At 42.8% G+C, this 25,754-nt stretch overlaps 1 protein-coding gene across 1 annotated transcript in view; it reads left to right on the plus strand.

Annotated features, from left to right (window-relative positions):
• The first annotated feature begins 5,301 nt into the window (after nucleotides 1-5,301).
• RMND5A (required for meiotic nuclear division 5 homolog A) overlaps nucleotides 5,302-25,754 on the plus strand; it is a 67,170-nt gene continuing 46,717 nt past the window's right edge. The window contains exon 1 of the mRNA XM_017857569.1: nucleotides 5,302-6,135. Coding sequence (XP_017713058.1) covers nucleotides 5,994-6,135 — 142 coding nt within the window. The 5' untranslated portion in view covers nucleotides 5,302-5,993. The remainder of the gene's footprint in view (nucleotides 6,136-25,754) is intronic.

The following is a 25,754-nucleotide window of genomic DNA, read 5'->3' on the forward strand; positions in this document are numbered from 1 at the left end:
TTATAAATGTATATTGCAACTTTAGGGCAACTACTAAAAAATGTTGAAAAAGGAAGTACAATTCATATGCCAAGAAAGGAAAGACAGAAAGTGAAATCATAAGAGGAAATAATAGCACCCTGCACTTTTATGGGGCCTCATGATTTGTGAGCACTTTAAAAAATTATATATATAAAAAATGTGTATATTTTAAATATATGTGTAATTTAAAATATATATTTAACAATGTTTACTTCATCTACCTTGCAACATTGATATGTATTTTCTCAATACATATTGTTGCAAGGTAGGTGGAGTAGACTTTGTTACTGAAGACAAAACAAAACAGAACAATGAAGTTTGGTTAAGGTTCTTACCTAAGGTTAAAAAGCTGGTAAGAGAAATGTTAACAATTTTTGTGAATTTTAGCCCTGTACTCCTATTAGCAAACCCGGCATTATTTACTTTAAAAGGTTGCTTTGAGGACTGAGATAATCACACATTTAAAGCAGAATGCCTAGCATGTTATAAGCACTCAATAAAATTGTAGCTATTTATTAAAACCAAAATCAAAATCCAAACTAAAACAGAAAATAAACCTCATCATATTTCCATAATGAGGAAGTAATGATTCAGACTCCAAGCTTTCAAAAACAGGAAGGATGCCTCTGTCTATTCCTGTTTGGTTGTGTTGCACCTCACCTGTTACTTAATAAGCCCTGGTATCTCTGTAATTTTAGAACTGGAAGGAACTTAAAGGTCATCTATTCCAAGCTTCTCATTTTATAGATAAAGAATCTGAGGCTGAGAGGGGTTGAATGAATTACTTCAAGATTACAGTGCTAGCACTCTTCCTGCTACAGCTGGTAGAGTACACCAACAGTGAGCAGGAAACAAACCTAAGAAAAACATCCAGATTCCAGACAGGAAAAGATTCAGACAATAAAATCTGAGATAGCAGGTTTCAAAAGGTATAAATAACCCCCTACAGGCTAAGCACCCAGGTACGAGGGCAGTGCCTACGAACTATACTCATGGAAATCTATGAGGTCCTCATGGAAGTCTATGAGGGGGTAATTTAACTGGTAGGCAACCAGACTAGAACTGCCCTGGACTTCATGAGTGGCGAAGGCCACACTGAGGAGGGCTTTGCAGCTGAGCAGAGGCTCTCTTCTACAAACATTAGTGGAGCTCAAAGACGGGGATGGTGGACACAGAAGTGCAATACTGTCAATACTGCACATCCAATCCCTAAGAATCAGTCATAATGGTGAGCAAGTATCATTAATCCAGGCAGCAAATGGGCCCCAAACCACACAGGTGACACAAAAGATGCAGAAAATATTCAGATCAAGACTTTTTGCTAATAGTTGTGCTTTCACCCCTCACTTCAACTGGTCATAGCAGCAATTCCCAGAAATGTCTCAGACAGATATATATTTTTTACTTGAAAATGATAAAAATGTGCCAGGCATAGTGGGTAGCTCACGCCTGTAATCTCGATTACTTGGGAGGCTGAAGCAGGAGAATCACTTCAGCCCAGGAATTTGAGACTGCAGTGGGCCATAATTGCACCACTGCACTCTGGCCTGGGTGACACAGCGAGACACTGACTCTTAAAACACAAAACAAAACAAGATAAAAATTGATTTGTTTAAATGAGAAGAAGTGCTATTTTTTGCAATTATTTCTTTTAGTAACACATTTTGTCAGTTTACTTTTACTTTTATATTAGTTGTGAGCTAGAGTAGTCAGGAAATTAGTAAGGTCTTTGCCAACCTTGCTGATTCATTTTTATTAATAGAATTATAAACGTAGTCTTTCTTACCCTTATCTGAAAGTGTATTTTGCATAAAAGCAGAAGTTTTTAAAAATATAATTTCTCAAATTTAAGAGATGAAATTTTGCCCTTTTCTATCTTGTCCCTCTCTGGTTTGTCTTCTAAGAATAAATCAAAGTGAAAAGAACATGTATGAGATATGTTGAATAAGCTATAAGCTAGTGTAACAGCTAGTAAGCATTTTAAAAAAGATGTCAAAAGCAGTTCTAAAACTCTTTTTGTTGCTGNAGACAAAAGGTTTTCTTTTTCCTTTCTTTTTTGATTAATGTTTACTTACATTTTACAGAGTCAAATCTGGAGTGGAGGGGAAGATGAGCAAAGTCCAGAATGAGTGTCAATTAAAGCTTCTCCAGGCTGAACAGCATGTGGGGGCAGGAGTCCTCTTGATACTAAAGTGGGATTTTGTGTGTGTGTGTGTGTTCTTCTTTGTTGTGTAGTGAAAATGCAATTATAGAAAACTAATTTGCAGTTGCTCTGAAAACTAAATTTGTTTCCCTGTTGTTTCTAGAGGTGCTTCTTTGACAATTCAGTTTAGGCTTAAAGCAATTATGCACTGTGTTGAAAGGGCCAATACAAAGTAAAGAGGGGACATAAATCTCTGCCCTTACAAGTACTATTTTTCTCTCCCAGCTAACTCTGAAGCCTCTTCTCCTCTAATTTGTGTATTCTTTTTCCTTTAACAAGCACTTCTTTCCATCCTGATTAAATCATGGGAGATAAAAAAAAGTCAGCCCAGATCTGGAAGCTGATAGTCTAGTTGAGTCAACAAGGCACATGTTGGAAAAATTTACTAAAAAGATGGGGGCAGTATGCACTAAGACATGAAATGACTTATACAGAGGTCTTACAGCAGTTAAAGGTAGGACTGGTAACTTGACTGTGGTCATGGTCTAGATCAGCACTGTCCAACAAAACTTTCTACAGTGATGGAAATAATTATTTTGCACTGATTAATACAGTAGCCACCAGCTACATGTGGTTATTATTTGAAATGTGATTAGTGCAATTGAGGAACTAAATTTTAAATTATCTAGCTTATATTTCAATTTAGCTACATGTGGGTCGGGTGCGATGGCTTACACCTGTAATCCCAGCACTTTGGGAGGCTAAGGCAGGTGGATCACAACGTCAGGGGTTTGAGACCAGCCAAGCCAATATGGTGAAACCCTGTCTCTACCAAAAATACAAAAATTAGCTGGGCGTGGTGGTGTGTGCCTGTAGTCCCAGCTGCTCAGGAGGCTGAGGTAGGAGAATCACTTGAACCCGGGAGGCAGAGGTTGCAGTCAACTGAGATTGCACCACTGCACTCCAGCCTGAGTGACAGAGCAAGACTCCATCTCTTAAAAAAAAAAAAAAAAAAAAAAGCTACATGTGGCTGGCTGGTGACTATGGTATTCAAGAGTGCAGGCCTAGGTTCTAGAAGGTGTCACTAGTTAAAGTAAGACTTGTTACTTGAAGAAAGGGAGGATTCGAAAAACAGAATAAAGTGTTCCAGGAGAAGACAAAGTATGAATGAGCTGTACTCAAGTCATACCAAGGGTAGAAAAGTGCTTCATGCCTGGATAGGGGTTTGTGCTGTGTTGCAGCACTGGGCAGACCACATCCTTGAGAGAGGATCTGAAGCTGTAGGTAATAAGGAGTCATTGATTATTTGAGATCAGTGGATTATCATGGCTCTTACCTTGTGCCAGGCATTTTGTTGAGTGCCTTAAATGGAATATTTCATACTATAACAACCCTTTAAAGAAAGAAAAAAAAAAAAAGACTGAGAAAAGGGTGACCGAGCTTATCAAGGAGATCCTTGAAGAAAAGGGAGGAATAAACATAGATTTGTCTAGGCAGCTTGGCAGGGAAAGAAATGAGTGCTTGAGGAGGATTACATGAAGGTTCCTCGCCCAGGTAGGTCAAACCCATTTGGGCTGAAAGCAGAAAGGAAGAACCTACTGCAGAGAAAGAGGGGGAAGATCTGGACAGGGGTGAAAGGCAGCCCGCAGGCCTTAATGGCTGTCCTGGAAAGGGAGAAGGGGTTCCTGGTCCTTTGGGTACATGAGAATGTTCACAAAATGGATGATACACAGCAATACTTGGAAAAGAGTGACAGAGGTTGCTGGAGCTGGATTTTTTTTTTTTTTTTTTTTTAATCTGTTAAGTAAGAATCAGAGACATCTGCCAAGAAAAGAGGGAAGAAAGAAAAATAGGGTGAGTGTGGAGAAGGGAGATCTGAAATAACATCATTTGGGGTTGCCCTAATAATGACTACCACCACCTTTATCATGTGGTTTTCCTGAGCCTATTATGGGTATTTATATATATTATCTCCTTTATCTCACAATTTAGTTAAGTATTATTAATTCCAATTATTTCTCAGTTATACGGAAGTTAAGGCTCAAAAACGTTACCACTTTAATTTTAAAAAAAGGATTGCCTACCACCTCATGCCAGGGCCTGTTCTAGGCAAAAAACTCAGGCAAGGGGCCTGCCTTCATGGTTTTATGTAAGTGGTGCAGACAGAAAAATAAAACATCAGATCATTTCAGAGTTTAAGTGGTGTGGAAATAATAAAATGTGTTATGGTATTAACGGTGCGGAGGAAGTACATTAGTGTGTACTTCCAGGGGAAGACCCTGTAAGGGGACAAGTGAGCTGAGAACTTTAGGATGAAAAAGGCAGGAGGAAGAGTTTTCTGGGCCAAGGAAAGGGCAAGTGCAGAGGCCCTGAGTCACGAACTAGCTGGGCTCCTGAAGAAATGCAAAGGTAGTGCAGCCGACCCTGATCAAGGAGGTCTAGGCCAAGGCTGGAGACGCCATAGCAAGTTATGGGAAGGATTTACCCAAGGGGGCAAAGCCGATCCGATCCGATAGCATAAGGCTTCCTAGGGAGCAAGGGCCAGGCTGCCCGGCTCTCCAGCGCGTGTTCTTTCCACCCGGCTAAGCTGCCCGGCACATGGCTCTGGGGCGAGGCCACCGTCAGGAGAGGTTCCCGGCCAAGGGGCCAAAGGGCCCGCGGGGGATGGGGACATTACTTCCTGGGTGTCGCAAGCCCGGGGTAGCGCTGACAGCCGGCGCGGGCCTTTCGCGAGCAGCAAGCAGCTCCCCTCGCCCGGGCCTGATCATCCCCGCCTTTAATTCCCATTGGCGCCCCAACCCGCCGCAGCACCAGCCCGGGCGGCCTGGCTTGGTTTTTCATCCCGGGAGGTGGATCCGTCGCCCAAAAGTTCGGAATGACGGTACCCCTTTCCCTTAAGAGGGATGAGGAGACGAAATAAATTGGGGTCAGGGCGACGTCCTACGGAAAACAGCCCTGTGTATTTTTGCCTGGTTTTCCCCTATGGCTGTCCAGAAACTACTCGTCTCTCGGTACGCTCTCCAAGTTACCCCCTCCAACAGCGAGCCCGTTGGTTTGGCCCCTCAGCCTGGATTGGCTGAAGGCTTACACCTCGGCCAGGGATTGGTTTCTTACCACTCCCCGCGCCCATTGGTTGGGTTTCCCCACTTCTGGGCGGAGTGAAGGCCGGTTTCCGCCCCCTTGTTTACGGAGAGCGTAGTTGTAGCGCTCTCCGAGCGCTGGGGCTGTCTCTAAAGTTACCTATTTAGCTCCTCAGGCCAATTGGGGCCTCGCTCCACCCTCGCCCTCTCCCTCGCACGCCTTCCGCGTGGTACGGCCCACACCTTTAGAGCAGCGGCGCGTGTGGGCGCCCGTCGCATTCCCCCGCCCGCTCTCCCCGGGTCGCCCCCCACCCGAGGGTGCGCTTGGTACGGCCCGCGCCGCCTCCTTTCGTCGCCCGGGTGGCCATCCCCTTCCCCCCAGTCGGCGGCGCTTGGTGCCGCCCTGGAGAATCAGGTCATCAGTCGGTTCCCGTGAAAACAAAAACAATCGACCGCGCCGCTGCGGGTACCCTAACGTCGCGAGCGGGGCCCGGAGACGCGGGGCCGGGTGGAGCGAGCAAACGGGAGCAGCGGCGACGCGCAGCGGGGCCAGGGCGCCATGGGGGCAGGCGGGCTCCGGCTGCGCCTGGGCTCCCCGGGCGCCGCGGTAGTGCCGCCCGCCTCTTCGTCCGCCCTCAGCCTCCGCCGCCCGCTTGGGGGACTAGGAGCAGGACGCGGCCTCGGCGGGGCTCGGGCCGAACGGCTGCGGACACCCGGGCGCCGAGGAGCCGAGCGCCGCAGCCTCCGGCATGGATCAGTGCGTGACGGTGGAGCGCGAGCTGGAGAAGGTGCTGCACAAGTTCTCGGGCTACGGGCAGCTGTGCGAGCGCGGCCTGGAGGAGCTCATCGACTACACCGGCGGCCTCAAGCACGAGATCCTGCAGAGCCACGGTAGGGCGGCCCGCGTGGGCGCGCGGTGCAAGGCCCACCGCCCGAGTCCCGGCCCGGCCCCGCGGCGAGAACCCCTCACCCACCCTCGCACCTCTGGCCCGGCCCTCGCCTCCGCTGGGGCGCGGAGGCCCCCAGACCCCTGAGACTTTTTCTCCTCTTTTCGCCCGATTTACCTCGAACCTGCCGCGACTTCGCTGCTAATTCAGAAGGAGCGCGAACCACCCGGAAACCCGGCCAGGAGCTGCGGGCTCCAGTCCGGATAAACGTGGGTGTGGGGGCCGCCTACCGCACCTGCAAATTGCCGCGCCCCCGAGTGGGCGCCCCTCGTCCCCGCCCCAGCCGGCCCCGAGGGTCTCACGTGGTGCCCGCGGCGCGGTCCTGCGGGCCGTGCGCGAATCGCCTGGGACCCCAGGCTCTGAGTGATGAGGGCAGTGCAGGCGGCCCTCTTTCCCCTCTGTGCCGCCGCGAATCCTTGGCCTGGGGACTTCGTTTCTTCGTCTTATTTTGGAAAGTCGAGCGTTATTCTTAGCTGTGGGTTAACAACAGCCGCTCCTGCAACTTCATGATTTGGCTGCTGTGTGGACGCAGCTCCTAACTCCGCAGCGGCTCTGACATGGTTCCTTGGAAACCAGCTCAATCAAACCCTTCTATTCTCCTAGTGTACCTTCTGATGACACTGAGGAGGAACGGGCGACGTTTGCCCAAGTAAACTGTGCACATGTTGCTGGTTACTTGCTTTGTCTGGTCAAGTTCTTTCAAAAAAATAAAATAAATTTTCCTATAGAAGGTGTTTCACCTAGATTTTTTTTTTTTTTTATTGCCCCAAGCCCTGAGGACAAGTACTTTTAAAGGCTTGGTTTTCTTACACTTAAAAAGTCACAGCGATGATTCCTCTTGATCAAGAAGTAAAGGACTTATTTAATGGGTTTATTAAAGAGGCTGAGGGGGCTTCTCAGCTTGTGGACTGAACAGAAATTTATGTGAAGGACGGTTTGGTAGCTGGGGGAAGATGCAGATTGTTTGTGGCAGGTGAGATGAGGGCAGTGGCGTTAGCTGAGTGTCTCTCCCCTCCTCCTTCGTTTTTTCACACTTTGTTTTCCCAGACTGCATTTCAGTTGAGGATGGGTGCTGGTCCATGGGAAAGGAGTCTTACAGCAACTTCTCGTTCTGGGCACTGCAGTCATTTTTGAACTCCAGGAAGGAAGCAAACCTGCAGTCATAGTGGATGAGATATTAATATGGAAAAACCATACTAATTCTCATAGGAGTTGCAATACTAGTATGGAAAAATGAGCAGACCTTGGTGGCTGCCTGTGAAGGGAAATTTGACGTTGGCGATGATGATATAGTTCATAGATACAGGGAAGTGAAGGTGGAATGGGACAGGAATCCTGGGAAGACTTTGAATTTGGTTTTGGACATGTGAGGTAAAGTTGAAGGGCTTAATGAAGATAGAATCGAGGGCTCTCATATTTACTGGTGGCTGAAGATGCATAGGTCTAAGACTGTTTTCTGATGTCATTTATAGGAGGACAGTGGAGGAGATCACTTAGATTGCACAGAAGAAAGACTGGGGTCTAACCACAGTCTTGAATTTCCCTTGGCGAGTGGAGAGCCAAGGCTGGATAGAGCCAGGAGAAACCGAAAAGGGTGAGGGCTTAGAAAAGGAGAAGTTGGTCGGCTTTTATTTGGCTATTGGGAGTCAGTAACCCTCTGTGCTTGCAGTTTCATAGAATTGCTAAGACAAGCCAGATTACTGGGGGTTAAGAAGAAAAATGTGATGTGAACCGAGCTGTGGGAAATCCAGTACAGCGGTGGGAGGTATTCCCTCTGTGCTCCCGGCCCCGCCAAGGAACCAGTGGAGGAAGAGAATGAAGGGCCTAGACTTGGAGAGGTGGAAGGAACATTTCCTTTGTAGGGACCAGGTCATAGGCAGAGTTTGAGAGGAAAATGATGGAACAAAAAGTACCTTTCTTCCATGATAGAGGATGTAAGTTGAAGGGGGATGTGATTGTGAGCTTTGTTTTAGAAAATTTAGGGCCAGTCTCAAATGGATAAAATGATGGTGAGGAATTGTTGAGGCAAGAATTTGTTTTTGACATCTTCACTGGGTACTAGGGAACTTTTCTCAGAATTTATGGTCCGAGGGGTGTTGGCCACAGTATGCTATGCTGTTTTTGTTTGTTTGTTTTGTTTTGTTTTTGTTTTTGAGACGGAGTCTCGCTCTGTCGCCCAGGCTGGAGTACAGTGGCCGTATCTCAGCTCACTGCAAGCTCCGCCTCCCGGGTTTACGCCATTCTCCTGCCTCAGCCTCCCGAGTAGCTGGGACTACAGGCGCCCGCCACCTCGCCCGGCTAGTTTTTTGTATTGTTTTTTTAGTAGAGACGGGGTTTCACCGTGTTAGCCAGGATGGTCTCGATCTCCTGACCTCGTGATCCGCCTGTCTCGGCCTCCCAAAGTGCTGGGATTACAGGCTTGAGCCACCGCGCCCGGCCTATGCTGTTAAAAACAGTCTGAGTTGGTGAGTTTGTGTGTTCCTTTTTCAGCCTAATTTTTTCCCCCTTATCTGCCAAATCGCTAGTCTTATATTGGTATCTCTTTGATTTCCTTTAATTCTTCAGTAATAGGATTAAGTGACTAAAGGTAGTTTAGTTTTAGCTAAAACTTAGTAAAAACGTGAAAGAAAATAAATACCACAAGTGTCAGGTCTAGTTTCCCAAATAAAATCTTTCTTCTTTTGGTGTTCTTTTGTGTGAAGATAAACATCATTTTTTGGCATCTGGGCTATTGTATTTTTGAAAACAGGTGATTTCTAAATTAAAGTTCTCGGCAGGTGATGTGGTAGATATTACGTTGAAACTTAAATATACTCTTCTCAAAGGTATTTCACTGAAAACTGAGTTTGGAACCCTATTTTCAAGTTTAAAGGGAAGACTTTAGGGCTTCTGAATATACCTGTCTGGGCAAATGATCCCGGTAACCTGAGAGGCTCTAATTGGGACCCCTTTGTCAGGACTTCAGACCTCATTCTCTGCTATTACATGTGGTAATCTTGCAAGAATCTGGTGTGAATAAAACAGAATTTTTGAGGACTATATGGAACACATCATTGCATCATACTGGTGAATGACTGTTGCAGAAGCATCCTTTAGCTAACGTAAAGGGGGATTGGTTCAGTTTCTGAGGATGAATGTTTTATGTTAAAAATGTTTTTTCCTCTCTAAAGTTGTGAGCAGACAGCTATATACTAAATGAGCTGTTAGGATAGTTTGTGATGGAAACTGATCTTACATAAATAGAGTTTAGTTAGATAGTCCTGCAGTGAGCCCTAAAATTTCTCAGGTGGTCTAAATCACCTTTAAGTAGGCTGAAAATCTTTCACATAAAATTTCTCTCATTAATCTTTTTTAAATGAAAGTTTCTTAGTGCAAATACCCTTGGGGGAATGAGGGTAGTATGGGCTGGTCTCTCATACCTGGGTGAATTGGTTTGTGCTGTCCCGTTTAATCCACCTCTGGCCAAATCCATCAGCCTCAGAACAGAATATCTTTTTTTTTTTTTTTTTTTTAAATGGGGTTGTGCTGGTATCAGGCTTGCAGCAGAGAACAATAATGGAATATAAGGCTCTAAGAGGGAAGTGCAGGCTTTGACTTGGTGCCATAGCCAGTTAGGGAATATTGGTGGTTCAGGGACAACATAGGTGTAATAGAAATATGAAGAAGCAATAAGAACCAGGGAGAATATTGAAGAGCTGTGTCAAGGCCCAAACCATTCCTCTCCCTGGAGACTGATTGACTCTAGACTTCATGCCTTTGGAATTAGAAACCTTAGGGTGGTAGATAGGAGGGTGGGGAGTGAGCCAGAGCCTGCAGTGAGGTGCCCAAGGTAAAAGGAATAGAGATCACAACTTCTGTCATTTAGTTGTGTCAGCCTTTCAGTGAGGGTTTCCCTGTGAGCACAAAGTTTGGTCTAAGGTTCATTGTGGTTAATGTAGGCTGGTGGTCATTCCCAGTGTGCCTCGATCTAATTTGTATAGTGCATTGGTGCTTCTAAAACTTCACTCATACACATGTGCACTCTTACTTTTCAGATGGACTAACGATTTTACTTAAGTAGATTTATCTTAGGCGATGATATTTGTGTAGTCCTACATGTGGTGTGTAGGTATTAGGTATAATACACTACATGTTAAAATAAATTCATAACCATTTAAATATTAGATTACATACTAGCTTAAATTACCATTTGCATCAGTGATATGGGACCCACGCTTTGGATAACTCTGAGTTAACAGGGTTAGCTACTGTATGGTTAAATTTTGGTGATTTGATTTGTGATTATATACCTTTTAGCATTTTTTTCCTATTGGCAAATTTATGTTGTTTCCCATTAGCACCACTGTGGTGGAAGGGAAAAACAGGAAAGAACTATTTATCATGTTTTGCTGGTATTCTGAATTCATACTTTGTGAAAGAAAATTACGCAGAAACAGTTGGTAATGGTTTCAGGACGTGTTTAAAGTATACTTGGGAAAATTGCAGTTTTTGTAAGAGTGAGGGACATGCAGTATTTTTTTCTGATTATTTTTAGACTATTATTTAATGGAGTTCTAATGTGGTTTCTGAAAGTGACTTTCAAGGAATTTTCTAAATTTAAAATGCATTTATTTATTTTTAGTAGGTCATACATTCAAATGGTATCCATTCAAACAATGAAAAAGATAACCCAGTAAATAGTACATTCAAATGGTATAAACTCAAATGATAAAAAAGGACACCCAGTGAAAAATCTTTCTACTCTTGTTCCTGGACCACCTGGTTGCCCACTTCACAGACATAAATGCCAGTTTCCAGAAAAAAAATTTTCATTGTTGTTTTTTGAGACAGCCTCCCTCTGTCACCCAGGCTGGAGTGCAGTGGTGTGATCTCAGCTCACTGCAACTTCCGCCTCCTGCTTCAAGCAATTCTTCTGCCTCAGCCTCCCAAGTAGCTGGGATTACAGGCGCCCACCACCACGCCTGGCTAATTTTTGTATTTTTAGTAAAGACAGGGTTTCAACATGTGGGTCAGGCTGGTCTTGAACTCCTGACCTCAAGCAATCCACCTGCCTCGGCCTCCCAAAGTGCAGGGATTACAGACGTGACCCATCACGCCTGACCTCCAGAAAAAATTTTGAAAGAATCCAGTGAAATGACGATTTGTCACTTTTCGTTTTTTCTTTAAGGAATCGGATATGTATTTCCATTTACTATGATTAAGGCTTAGTGTTATCTCACTTTGCAAGTTGGTAAAGATGTCTTCATCTGTGGGAGTGATCAACATATACTCTACTGGCACCTAAAACTCCTTTGGTGTATGTGTATTTTGTGACTTTTAGTAGTAAAACTCATGTAAACCATAACTCCTACCCGTATCTCTTTGTTGAATCAAAGAAACTGTTGAAAATTTGGTTACCAGTTGGAGAACTGGTTTCTTTTTAAAAATGTGGGGGTAACAAATGAGAAGGTTTAAGTAGGCAAGTAAATATGAAAAAAAAAAATCTTGTGGAGGTCACATTTTTAACTCATCGCTGTGGCATGATATTGCATCAGGACACGGAAACCAGAGGTTGAGGGTCGCATGTTAGGTATAATCTTCCACTCTAAAATTTGGATTGTGTATATTATATATATATGTGTTGAAAAGTATGCTTATTTGTATATATGAATGATCTGTACTTTTTCAGAGCTGACCAGTGTTGAATATATTGTTTTGAACGAAAGTAAATGTATTATATCAGGGCTTGGTAGACTAGTAGCTTGTTTACCTTTTTAGCCTTATTCTGTGGTGTACATGGAATAGGCCACATAGCCAGGTTGCCCCTTTGTTACCTAGACTTTTGCTAAATACTGACAAGACACTCTTGAGTCAATAGTCACTTTGTTTTGAATACAATTTGGTATCTGTGTTTAACATCTAGTCTGGAAAATAGTGTATCAGTAGGTCATAAATAAAAGTTTGAGTGGACATTGTTCAGATATTCTAAGAGAAGAACAGACTGTTGCTCTAGTTATTTAGGCTATTTTAGGTGATAAGAATAAATGGTGAATATATTGGTGTTTCCTGTTGGGTTTAGAAGTAGATTTAACTTTGTTAGCCATTTTTTTTTTTTCCAGGCTCACTCTGGAGATAATTAATTCCTTGTTATTGGGCACCTTATTCATTTAGACTGGCAGGTGACATAATAGTGTTCATTAAAATGGAATTTGTTGATGTATAAATAGGCTGAGGTTAGCGCTAGGCTGGCTCCAGGGGCACCAAGGATGTCATCAGGACTGATCTTCTCTTCTGTCAACTGTTGGCTTCATTTTCAGGGAAGTTTTCTTCCCATGGGGTAGAGATGACCAATGGAGCTCAAAAGACAGGAACATGGCTATTTTGTTGAAGATACTCCAGGGAGTACCTTTATTATTCTGTTTTGGATTCTCTCCCTGAATCAGTAATTGGGGCCAGGGAGCCAGGTCTTCTGGCCACCTTGAGCTGTGCTCACCCCCTCAGGAGGTATATGGCCTTATGATACACTGTTCATCAGGTAGAGAAGAGACAGTTCTAGAAAGGAACACTTAAACCCAGACAGAGTAATATATGTCTATTACAGTGGAACAGCTACATGTTATATCAGTAACATTCTCTGAGATGTTTTCCTGGGTAGTCTCGCCTTCTCAGCTTTTGCCTTGCCTCCTAACTATAATGTTCATATAATTCAAGTAGTGAGTTGTTAGTATGACTTAATCTGTAGACTAGAGAATACAGCTTGGTTCATATTCCTCTTGGGAACTTTTTTGAAGTTACTTTAATGCTTGACATGGTAAAGTTATTTTCCTAAAGTTATTTTATTTCTAAAGTAAACTCTGGATAATAACATTGGTAAGGAGAAACTTGCCAACACTTCTGTGATACTATTATACTACAGCTGATAGAGAAGTTTCTGTTGTTTTCATGTCTTAGTCTCTTAGTCTTTAGGATGGTGAAAAGGGTGTTTTAGCAAACTGTTCACTTGGAATATTAAAACTAACTTATTTTTATTTAGGTCCCTGCTTCTTCATCTGTAAGGCTTCTGAAGTCTTTGAAAATGATCCAAAAATGCAGTTTAGGGAGAAAATTGTGGAGGGCCCTGGCTTTGAGCTATGTGTACTTGGAGACCCATGGTACTTCCAGGAGATGATGCTCTCTAACTGGCCGTTTCCTTGAAAGCTCTAAGAGTAGCAGAAACTTCTGGCCATTCTCTTTAGATTAGATGTTAGCTCAACCCTTCAAAAAACAAAGACTAGACTATCTGGCAGGACTCGAGGATTTTGAGAAATGCAGTATGCTTTCACCTTATGTGGGTGTGGTGGTTGTGTGGCTGAGCTCAAAATGGTTGTTTGGGAATGTCGTTTGGGGAGGACATAGGCTTATATTACCAAATCTATCTCCACTTAAGATGGAGGCCTGGATGGTGATTTCTTCTGTTACGGGGGCACAATGTAGTGTCAGGCTGTGTGTTATTTCTGATGAGTTTGTTGTATCTGCAGAATTCATATAGGTTTAATTCATCTTATTGATACATGAAGACATTTGGGAGGAGATAAGGAAATAATCTTTTAAAAGAAATGTTATTCATGGCCCTGGTCCTCCAGGAACTTGGAGGCTAGTTGAGAAGATGAGTCTGTACTTGTGGAGTAGTACCTAAACTTTTGACCCTGGGCCCAGGAGGTCTGGGTTTGAATCCTTGCACTGCCAGTTTACTGGTTCTCCAACCTTTTTGTTGTTTTTTTTTTTTTTTTTTTTTTTGGAAACAGAGTCTTACTCTGTCACCTAGGCTGGAGTGCAGTGGTGTGTGATCTCAGCTCACTGCAACCTCTGCCTCCCGGGTTCAAGCGATTCATGTGTTCCCAAGTAGCTGGGATTACAGGTGTGCACAATGCACAGCTAATTTTTGTATTTTTAGTAGCGACGGGGTTTCATCATGTTGGCCAGGCTGGTCTGGAACTCCTGGGCTCAAGTGATCCACCCGCCTCAGCCTCCCAAAGTGCTGGGATTACAGGCGTGAGCCACTGCACCCAGCCTGATCCTACAATCTTGTTTAGCCAGTTTTTCCTTCAGTTAACTGACATCACAGAGTTATGAGAATGAAATAGATAATAGATGTGAACTGGCTTTGAAATTTGTAAAACAGGGTAGACGTGTTATTTATAAAGTCTGTGCCTTAAGTAGTGTTAAGCACTTTTTTTATTTTTTTTTTTTTGAGGCGGAGTCTCGCTCTGTTGCCCAGGCTGGAGTGCAGTGGCTCCAGCCACGATCTTGGCTCACTGCAACCTCCGCCTCCCGAGTTCAAGCGATTCCCCTGCCTCAGTCCCCTGCCTCAGTCCCCCGAGTAGCTGGGATTACAGGCACACGCCACCAGGCCTGGCTAATTTTTTTTTTTTTTTTTTTTTTTTTAATTTTAGTAGAGACGAGGTTTCACCATGTTGCCCGGGATGGTCTCGATATCCTGACCTTGTAATCTGCCCACCTCGTCCTCCCAAAGTGCTGGGGATTATAGGCGTGAGCTACCACGCCTGGTCCACGCACTGTTTGAGACACTTTGAGTAATATTTAGGTGTCTTTATTACTGGTTTATGTTAAATACCGTTCTGTGCCAAGTGGTCTGATTAATATTGTAAAGAATGCTGAAAAGGTATCAGAATGAGTCTTTAAGGAACTTAGTTGGAGAGACCAGACTCATATTTGAAAGGCGAAAGAAACAAGACCATGGCACAGTATATAACAGTGCTTCTGGTTAGTACAGACACCAGTGAAGAGAAAGAGCCCTTACAAAGAACTGCATGGGAGTAGATAGGCATTATTTCAGCTGAACTTTAGATCACCTCATCAGTAGTTATTAATCACCATTTATAGGTAGAACTAAGCAAAATCTTCTAGGAGTTACAAAGAACAAGCGTTTTCATCCTCTAAGAACTTTGTGTCCAGTTAGGGAGATGAGACTGGCATTTTTTTAACAAACACGCAAACAAAAGCAGTGCCCTATAATGCAAGCTTATGTATCTAGGCTAAATGCTACATGAGTGGTGCAGACAAAAAGGGGTGGGATTTAAGACAAGGAGAGACTCTTTTTACCTATGGGAAGTTTTAGTAGCAGAGATTGAATGTGAATAGTAGAAAAAGCAGATGGAGTGCCTGGAGGGGAGGATGGCAAGAACAAAGGTGTAGAGGAGTGAGAGGTGAATGACCAGATTGCAGGGGAAAGGCGATAAGAGCATTAAAATTACGTTGGAATCAGATTTTGTAAAGCCATGGATACCAGGAAAAGTAGTAGACTGGGAAGATATTGAATTACTTTGGGGTGGGGTGGGGACATTTTGAATAGGGAGGGGACAGGGACATCATCAGAGACCAGTTGTCAGCAATATTTAGGTTGGTTTGGAGTTGGGAGTGAGGTTTGGGTAGAGGCAAGAAGGTTAGTTAAGGCTAAGTGTCAACCTAGATTTGATGAAATAGGGACCTGTCTTTGGGTACTGGTGGTAGAAATTTAAAGGGACCCATGAAAGGGATCTTCCGAGGGAAGGAATGACCAGGAGTTGGTGCACGGATGGAGTCTGGCAGAGTAGGAGAAAAGGGCAGGAAAAACCAAAGGTTAATCCAAGGTTTTAAGCATGAATGATGGGTAGATCATTATGGAACCAGGTAGAAAATAGAAAGTTTAGGAGAGGGGAAGGTAGAAATCTGAGTTGGATTTTGTTTTGTTTTGTTTTGGGTGGGGGGGGCAGGTGGAGGGGCATCTCACTGTGTGGCCCAGACTAGATTGTAGTGTCTTGGCTCACCACAGTCTCTGCCTGCTGGGTTCAAGTGATTCTCCTGCCTCAGCCTCCCGAATAGCTGGGATTACAGGTGTGCGCCACTACCACCCGGTTGATTTTTGTAGTTTTAGTGGAGACGGGATTTCACCGTGTTGGCCAGGCTGGTCTTGAACTCCTGACCTCAAATGATCCACCCGCCTCGGCCCCCCAGAGTTCTGGAATTACAGGCGTGAGCTACAGCACCTGGCCTGAGTTTGATTTTTAAATATGAAATCCAGATTCCAATGCTACAGGAAACCTAATATGGTTCCACCATTCATTTCAGAGATAAATGAGATGCCTAGAGATTAAGTCTTTATACTTGGAATTTGAAGGGAGTGAACAGGTTCTCTAAAATGTGACTGGCACAGACATATGTTTAAAATCTCATCCCAGCACTTTGGGAGGCTGAGACGGGCGGATCACGAGGTCAGGAGATCGAGACCATCCTGGCTAACAGGGTGAAACCCCGTGTCTACTAAAATACAAAAAAAAAAAAAAAAAAAAAAAAATAGTCGGGTGTGGTTGCGGGCGCCTGTGGTCCCAGCTACTCGGGAGGCTGAGGCAGGAGAATGGCGTGAACCCAGGAGGCGGAGCTTGCAGTGAGCCGAGATCGCGCCACTGTACTCCAGCCTGGGCGACTCCATCTCAAAACAAAAACAAACAAACAAACAAATAAAATCCCGTGCCTGTATCTTTTTTCTTCTCTCTGCAGTTCTTGCCTCATATACTTTAAAGCCTTTCCTGTCTTCTCTATGATAGTCATTGATACTGTTCTTTGCTCCAGTAGCACTATTAGTCTGTACCATGTAATTTAGCTCTTAAATATTAACTTTATTTCGTTTTTTCCTCATGCTTGGTTTTGCAGCACACTGTGCCTCTAATTTGATGCAGTGGTCTTTAATAATCTCTCTGGATCAGAATGCCTGTCAATTTACTGTTCTCTGAAAGGTCAGGAGTTGAACACCAAATACCATGCTTTCTTTTACTTTGCAGATTTACCAGCTACTAATATATGGAAAAAATTTTGTTTTCTGTGTCTGCCTCCTCCAGAAAAAAATTGATGTGTTCTATTTGTGCATTTTCTCCTTCCTCTAAGCAGCCGCTGTGTCCTGGGTGCTGAAGTAGCTCACAAGAACCCCAAAGTTTCAGTGTACCACAGTTTATTTTACTACGGATGAAGTGAAATAGTCCTTTATTTTTAAAAAATACCAACCTTACCTTTTCAAGTTTCAAGTTTTTCTATTCTAATACTTCGCAAGGATATCCATGGTCACCTTGTCAGTGATTTTTGTAGAGTCAGTCTTAGATCTTTTTATCCTTTATCTACTTTATTCCCATTCTAAATTTCTTAAATCTGTGTAGAAATTGATAACATGGGAAAAGTATCTTGAACACTGCTGATGCAGGCCTTCAGCACTCAATAAATATTAATTGAATCTAAATGTCATAGTTCTCCCTTTTACCTTTTTTTTTCTGTTTTTTCTTGGTTTCATTTTGTATTTTAAGGCATCAAGGCTTTTATAAGAGTGGTATATCATAGATTCTCCCCCGCACCAGCCTTCTTAGTGATGCCTAATACTCTTTTAGCGTTCTGATTTTAATGTTTTTATTTAAATGGCTAATCTAGAATGAATTCCGAAGTATATCTCTATGAGGTCTGAGTTTTTATTTAGGTACGGTTAGGTTTGTTTCCTAAATGGATTTCTTCGTATTTATCTGCATCAGAACTTGTGTTCCATTTTGCGTTCCACTTAATTCTAAATTTAAGATCTCTGTCCATCTTATGAAAGTGGAGTTAACTTTTCATAACTCAGAAGAGCTCAAATGCAATACATGTAATATTTATAAACTTGGATATTTTAAATTTTTCCTGCCTACAGGATATTCATTAAAATGTCAAGCCAGGTCTTAGTGATTTCTGGGAAATCTTATTTCTCTGAAAATATTCTAGTCTTAAGTGGTGATATTTTCAACCTTTTTGAAAATCATCCCCACAACAATACTTTTTAATATTGTGCTTCCCTCTTTTTTTATAGAGTGCTCTCAAGTATGGTGGGTCTCATGTCTCACGTGTTTGACTCGTGGGCAGCGTGTATTTCATGGTGTAATTGACACCTTTAAACTAACTGCCTTTTATAGACCAAATTAGAACTTTTTATTATCTCCTGATGAGCAGACATTTCAGGCTACAACATGGTGTGCTGCCTACCAACCAGCTGTTTAGTTTTAGCAATGCTATCTTTAACCATGTGTTTGTGCAGTTGAGCCCCCATCCCCCCATATCATAAAAATAAGTGGCAGACAGAAAATTAAAAGTGCAAATACTGAATAGGGATGAGAAACATACTTGTCAGTGTTAATGATTTATTTGTCTTGATTGTATTAAGGTGAGTCAAAATAGTGGGTAAATCTTGTCACAGAGCTGGACACGAGACGTAGTTTTTTTTTAACCCTTGTGATCATAGGGAAGAAAGTAAAACAAATGTATGTACAAAATGCTAAAACTGTATTGAAGGTGTAACCGAGGTATAACTAGGGATTTTATAGTTTTTAGCTTTGTGCAAACCAGTCACCCTTTTAATATATGTTTGTTCTACCTTCCTATATTCTGACTTAGAATGTACTTTTGTAGGGTCACATTATATACTAGAGATGTTTCATTGCATCTTTGACAAACATGGAAATAGTTTTGTAAAAAAGAAACTGTCTCAAAAGTGACTTGAGTCAGAGCACAAACCCATTAATTCCTGGGGTTGGTGGGAGAGGTTGTTATTTGGAAGAGAGAAGGAACTGATGCAAGGGGACTCTTTTATGAATATGTCTTATTTGAAAATATGTGGGCATATGTGTGTTTGTATGTTTGTGTTGATCTTGGATACTGTGACCTTGTTGAACTCTCACCTATTCTTGAATTGTGTTTGTGTGCAGATTCCTTGGGATTTTCTACTTAGGCGACAATGTTGTTAACAATCAGGAACAGTATTATTTCCTAACTTGCTTGATATTTGGAGAACTTAGGCTGCAGTGATATTGTGTAGCAGATACTAAACATTCTGTGAGTGAGTGAGGGATCAGTGAACTGCTGAGTGAAACTACTGGCAATTTCAGAGGGTGTTGGTAGTACCAGACAGTCTTCAATGCTGGGTTTGAAATTGAGATTATGTAATACATAATTAATTATTTTCATATTTATTCTTTTGGTAAATAGTTATTGAATGTGTAGTGTATGCCAGTTACTATGCCAAACATTGGGGATTAATCATATTTCCTACTAAAGTTAATTTTGTGGGAGTAATGGACAAATAACTATTTACAACAAAGTGTGAAACTCTGATAGGGAAGTATAAGATGCTATGGAAACGTTTTCCTAATTTATTGTTTCTGTGAAACTAGAGGGCATACATCCTAAAATGGCAAAGCAGTGAGGCTCAAGGGCAGAACTTGAAAATTTTGAGAGTGTTGTGCTTAAAATCTGTTTATATAATAAAAGGTGCTGTTCTATTGTATTGAAATTTTTAACTTAATAAAGCAACACAAGTAGATGGTCTACATATGTTGGTTCTTTGCTTGTGTTGAACATGCTAATTCTTATACTTGTTTAATCATAAAAGTGACTTTAAAAAGTACTTGTGACTATTCAGTGATGAGTGAGCATTGCGTCAGAGCTGTTTCTTTCAGGCTCATGTATTGGGCCTGGGTTCCCTGGGTTTATTACATTGGAAGACACAGTTAGTGCAGGACTTTCTCCTGGATGATAAGTGACCACTGCGGTGGCCAACCTGGATGTAGTTATGGTGCAGATGGCTGTCACAGTTAATTTCCCAGCTTTTCTTCCAGGAACTGAATCCAGTTAGATTTCATTCACATAAAGGTTCTCCTAGAAGCAGGTTGTGTTTTCATACAGAGAGATCAAAAAAACATTAGAACTCTCCTAGTAGGACTTATAGAAGTTTGGTTGACTGTCAGTCTGGTCATTATAGTGATTTTCAAACCTGTTTTTACCTTTGGCTGCTTTCCACTGAATCCATTTGAAAATGCATTAGTGAAATATTTCTCTCTTAACAGGGCTTTCCCAGGGTTCTCTTTCAGATTATTCCATTCTGCTTTTCTTGAGTTTCCAAATACCTTGTAGAAATTATTTTTCCTTGGAGCATTCTGAGAACTCTCAATGTTAATTAATTGGCCATAAACTGCTTGTATCTGTCATTCATAAAATTGAAAACCAAAAATTAGAGGAATTTGTAGATGGTAAAGGAAGAAAAGGAGGTAACAAACAGCACCAAACTCCAGGTATATAAGTTACTACGATTTGAAAATATCAGCAGATTTCAAGGTTGGTGCGTGGAAGTTCAGTGGTAAATTCTAGGTGACCTCTCTCCTCCTCCTTTTTTATTTTTATCATTATTGCTTTTGAGACCAAGTCTCGAGTCTCGCTCTGTCACCAAGGCTGGAGTGCAGTGGTGCAATCTCAGCTTACTGTAGCCTCCCCCTTCAGGGTTCAAGCTATTCTCTTGCCCCAGCCTCCCTAGTGGCTGGGATTACAGGCGCCTGCCCAACACCACGCCCAGCTAATTTTTGTATTTTTAGTAGAGACGGGGTTTCACCATATTGGCCAGGCTGGTCTCAGACTCCTGACCTCAAGTGATCCGTCTGCCTTGGCCTTCCATAGTGCTGTGATTACAGGCGTGAGCCACTGTGCCTGGCACCCTTTTTATTTTTTATATTTTTCCCAGCTTGTTGTCTGCTGATATAGAAATAAATAAGTTTGGATGGATAGGAGGTATAACTTTCTTTTAAAAAACATTTTCTTTATTTCCAAAAGAAATCCAGCACTTAGTGTCACTCTCCATTCCCACCCTGCCTCCTCTCACCCTGACTACCATTAATCTACATCTGTCTCTGTAAATTTGTCTATTCTGTACCTTTCATGTAAATGAAATGACACAATATGTGGCCTTTTGTGTCTGGCTTATTGAATACTTAATGTATTATTTTCAAGGTTCATCTGTGTCATAGTATGTATCAGTACCTCATTTCCTTTAATGACTGGTCCATTGTTTATCCATTCATCATTTGCAGGTTTGGTTTGTTACCAGTTTTTGTCTTATGAATAATGCTACTGTGAACATTCTGATTCAGGTTTTTGTGTGGACATGTTCTTTTGGGTATATAACTAGGAGTGGAATTTCTGGTTCATATGGTAACTGTTTAACTTTCTGAGAAACTGCCAAATTGTTTTCCATGGTGTCTGCACCATTTTATATTCCAATAGCAATGGAGAAGGCTTTGAATTTCTCCACATCTTTTCCAACACTTGTTACTGTAAGTTTTCCTGGTAGCCAATCACAGTGGGCATGAAGTAGTATCTCATTGTAGTTTTGATTTTCATCTCATAAATGACCAATACTATTGAGCATCTTTTTGTGTGCCTATTGGCTATTTGTGTATCTTCTTTTGAAAAATGTCTATTCAAATCTTTGACTTCTTTTTTGTGTTTTGAGATAGGGTCTTGTTCTGTCATCCAGGCTGGAATGCAGTGGTGCAGTCATAGCTCACTGCAGCTTCAACCTCCTGGGCTCAAGGGATCCACTTGCCTCGGCCTCCCTAGTTGCTGGGACTACAGGCATGAGCCACCATGCCCAGCCACATTTTTGTATTTTTTCTGTAGAGACAGGGTCTTGCCTTGTTGCCCAGGCTAGTCTCAAACTCCTGGGCTCAAGTGATTCTCCCACCTTGGCCTCCCAGAGTACTGGGATTACAGGCATGAACGGTGCCTTGTGCTTTGCCCATTTTTAAATTGCATTGTTTGTCTTGTTATTGTTGAGCTTTAAGAGTTCTTTATATAGTCTGGATACTAGACCCTTTCAGAATGTGATTTCCAAATATTTGCTCCCTTTCTATGAATCATCTTTTCACTTTATTGATAGTGTTTGCAACACAAAAGTTTTTAATTTTGATGAAGTCCATTTTATTTTTTCTTTGGTTTCTTGTGCTTTTGGTGTCATATCTGAAAAACCATTGCCTAATTCAGGGTCAAAAATGCATCTGTTTTCTTGCAAGAATTCGATAGTTTCAGCTCTTACATTTAGGTCTTTATTCCATTTTGAGTTAATTTTTATTTTTGTTTTTATTTTTTTTGAGACAGAGTCTCACTCTGTTGCCCAGGCTAGAGTGTAGTGACATGCTCGCGGCTCACTGTAGCCTCAACCTTCTGGGCCCAAGCAGTCTTCCCACCTTGGCCTCCCTAGAAGCTTGGACTAGGGGCGTGCACCACCATCGCCTGCTAATTTTTGTATTCTTTGTAGGGACGGAGTTCTGCCATGTTGCCCAAGTTAGTCTCAAACTCCTGGGCTCAAGCAATCCACCCACCTCGGGCTCCCAAAGTGCTTGTATTATAGGCATGAGCCACTGCATTCGGCTCATTTGAATTAGTTTTTATATATTATGTGATTCTTTTGCATGTGGATATCTTGTCTCAGCACCATTTGTCGAATATGGCTCTAAAAAAAAAAAAAAATTTTTTTTAGTCACTTTATTTACCATCAATTCAGATACATCTATGTGTTGCACATTTGCAGGCACTATTAACATAAAACTGGAGTATACAATTTGCAATAAGGACTTGGCCTTCCTTTGGGGGCTTATGTTTAGTAGAGACTGATGATGGTATATATACATGAAATTGTTACAATGGGTTATAGTTAAGTGCAGGGGGAGTAGGGGAGAGGGCAGAAGTTACCAGGAATTCAGAAGAGGGAGTAAGTCTGTGGTCAGATGGGTTCATAGAGAAGATGAGGCTATTGAGGTTAGGTATGCTTTAAGTACAGAAAGATCAGAAATGGCCAGAACAGAGCTACTGAGGCAATTAGATGCTTTTGGTCCGAGAAATCTATGGAACACCTTTTAAACAGATTTTGAAAATTTCTTGAAGTACCAAGTCTTGTCTTAGCCTAAATTATGTTATTGGAAGTTGGAAGCCTAATGGTGTTATTGAAAATTGGAAACACTTGATAGAAACTTTGTGCAACTGTATTTAGAGATAAGGAAAGCTTTTTTCTTACCTTTTCATTTCTCTCAGTAGTTGTCATTGAACCAGACTTAATATAGTTCCTCTTCACAGTTCCTGTAACGTTTTAGGATTTCTTTTCATAGAACTTTAGAGAAACTATTCTTGTCATCGTCACTGGTTATTTCCACATTGTAAATCCACTGGCCATTCTCAGTCCACATCTTACTTGACCTAGTAGCACATCAACACAGCTGGTTACTCCTTCCTTGACACATTTTCTTCTCTTGGTTTCCCCAACATTATACTTCTCTTGAGTTTCCTCCTCCATCACAGTTAGTGCTTCAGTAGTCTTTGTTAGCCTTCCTTTTCCAGTTCTATTTCTTCCCAGACTCATAAACTTGGTGTTCTCAAGACTCAGTTCTTTTATCACTTCTCTGTGTCTGTACTGACTCCCCCGGTGATTTCATATAGTCCCATGCATTGAGATATAGATATAGATATAGATATATATATATATATATATATAGCAGTGACTCACAAATTTGTATCTCCAGCCCTACCTAACACTGCTATTGAACTCCAGGTTTGTATATCTCACCAACTCCTCCACTTATGCACTGAGGTGCCTACTCAACGTCTCAAACTTCACAAGCCCCAAACTGAACTTTCTCTCTCTCCTCATCCCTCATACCTGCTCAGCCTTTATTCTTTTTTGGCAGGATGGGGAGTTGAGGTCTCGCTCTGTAACTCAGGCTAGAGTGAAGTGCTGTAGCTCCCTGCAGCCTAGACGTCCCAGTATCAAGTGATCCTCCTGCCTCAGCTTCCCAAGTAGCTGGGAACACAGTTGTGTGCCACCATGCCCAGCTAATTTTTGTATGTTCTGTAGAGACAGGGTCTGACTCTGTTGCCCAAGGTTGGTTTCAAACTCCTGTGCTCAAGTGATCCTCCTGCCTTGGCCTCCCAAAGTGCTGATTTGTTTTTTGTTTTAATTGAAGACAACTCCATCTTTCTAGTTGACCCAGGCTAGAATCCTTGGAGACATCTGTGAGTCCTTTTCTTCCCTCATGTCCAGTCATGAAATCCTGGACTGAGCCAGTGTCATTTCTCATCTAGATTGCTGCCACAGCCTCTTATTTTCCTGCTCAGTTCTGGTACTCTTGTTGCCAGTTAGACGACCATATTAAAATGTTTTATCAGCCAGGCATGGTGGCTCATGCCTGTAATCTAAGTACTTTGGGAGGCCAAGGCAGGAGGATTGCTTGAGCACAGAAGTTTGAGACCAGCCTGGGCAACATAGTGAAGCCCTGTCTCTGCAAAAAATACAAAAATTATCCTGTGTGGTGGCAGGCGCCTGTCATCCAAGCTACTTGGGAGGCTGAGGTGGGAGGATTGCTTGAGCTTGGGAGGCAGAGGTTGCAGTGAGCCGAGATTGTGCCTCTACACTCCAGTATGGGCAACAGAGTGAGACCCTGTCTCAAAAAAACAAACAACAACAAAAAACCCAAAAATTTTTTTATTAGTTTACATACCTTTTCTGCTCAGAACCTTGCAGTGGTCCCTTTCAGTCAACGTAAAAGCATTAAGTCTTTAAAATGCCAAAGATCCTACCAAACCAGGACCATTATCTCTTGGACCTCTTCTTCTATTTTCTTGGCCAGAAATCCACTTTTGACATGCTGGCCTCTTTGTTGTTTGAATAGTCTAGGTGTATTTTTGCAATAGGGCTTTTCTCCCCTCAGGCTGGCATGCTTTCCCCAAAGTAGCCAGCCACACGGTAGGTAGTTCCTTCACTTTTTTCAAGTCTTGGCTCCAGTGTCACCTACTCAGTAAAGCCTACCGTGCCAGCACTGTTTTAAAGTTGCGGTTGCGGGGCGGAGCAACATGGCCGAATAGGAACAGCTCCAGTCTCCAACTCCTAGCGCGAGCGACACAGAAGACTGGTGATTTCTGCATTTTCAACTGAGGTACTGGGGTCATCTCACTAGGGAGTGCCGGACAATCGGTGCTGGTCAGTTGCTGCAGCCCGACCAGTGAGAGCTGAAGCAGGGGAGGCATCGCCTCACCTGGGAAGCGCAAGGGGAAGGGAATCCCTTTTCCTAGCCAGGGGAACTGAGACACACAACACCTGGAAAATCGGGTAACTCCCACCCCAATACTGCGTTTTAAGCAAACGGGCACACTAGGAGAATATATCCCACACCTGGCTGGGAGGGTCCCATGGCCACAGAGCCTCCCTCATTGCTAACACAGCAGTCTGCCATCTAACCGCAAGGCAGCAGCGAGGCTGGGGGAGGGGTGCCCGCCATTGCTGAGGCTTAAGTAGGTAAACAAAGCCGCTGGGAAGCTCCAACTGGGGGAGCTCACAGCAGCTGAAGGAAACCTGCCTGTCTCTGTAGACTCCACCTCTGGGGACAGGGCACAGTTAACAACAACAACAACAAAAGCAGCAGAAACCTTTGCAGACACAAACGACTATGTCTGACAGCTTTGTGAGAGCAGTGGATCTCCCAACACGGAGGTTGAGATCTGAGAAGGGACACACTGCCTGCTCAAGTGGGTCCCTGACCCCTGAGTAGCCTAACTGGGAGACATCCCCCACTAGGGGCAGTCTGACACCCCACACCTCACAGGGTGGAGTACACCCCTGAGAGGAAGCTTCCAAAGTAAGAATCAGACAGGTACACTTGCTGTTCAGCAATATTCTATCTTCTGCAACCTCTGCTGCTGATACCCAGGCAAACAGGGTCTGGA

Source organism: Rhinopithecus bieti, unplaced genomic scaffold, assembly GCF_001698545.2.
Source record: "Rhinopithecus bieti isolate Rb0 unplaced genomic scaffold, ASM169854v2 scaffold_46389, whole genome shotgun sequence".
Taxonomy (NCBI): Eukaryota; Metazoa; Chordata; class Mammalia; order Primates; family Cercopithecidae; genus Rhinopithecus; species Rhinopithecus bieti.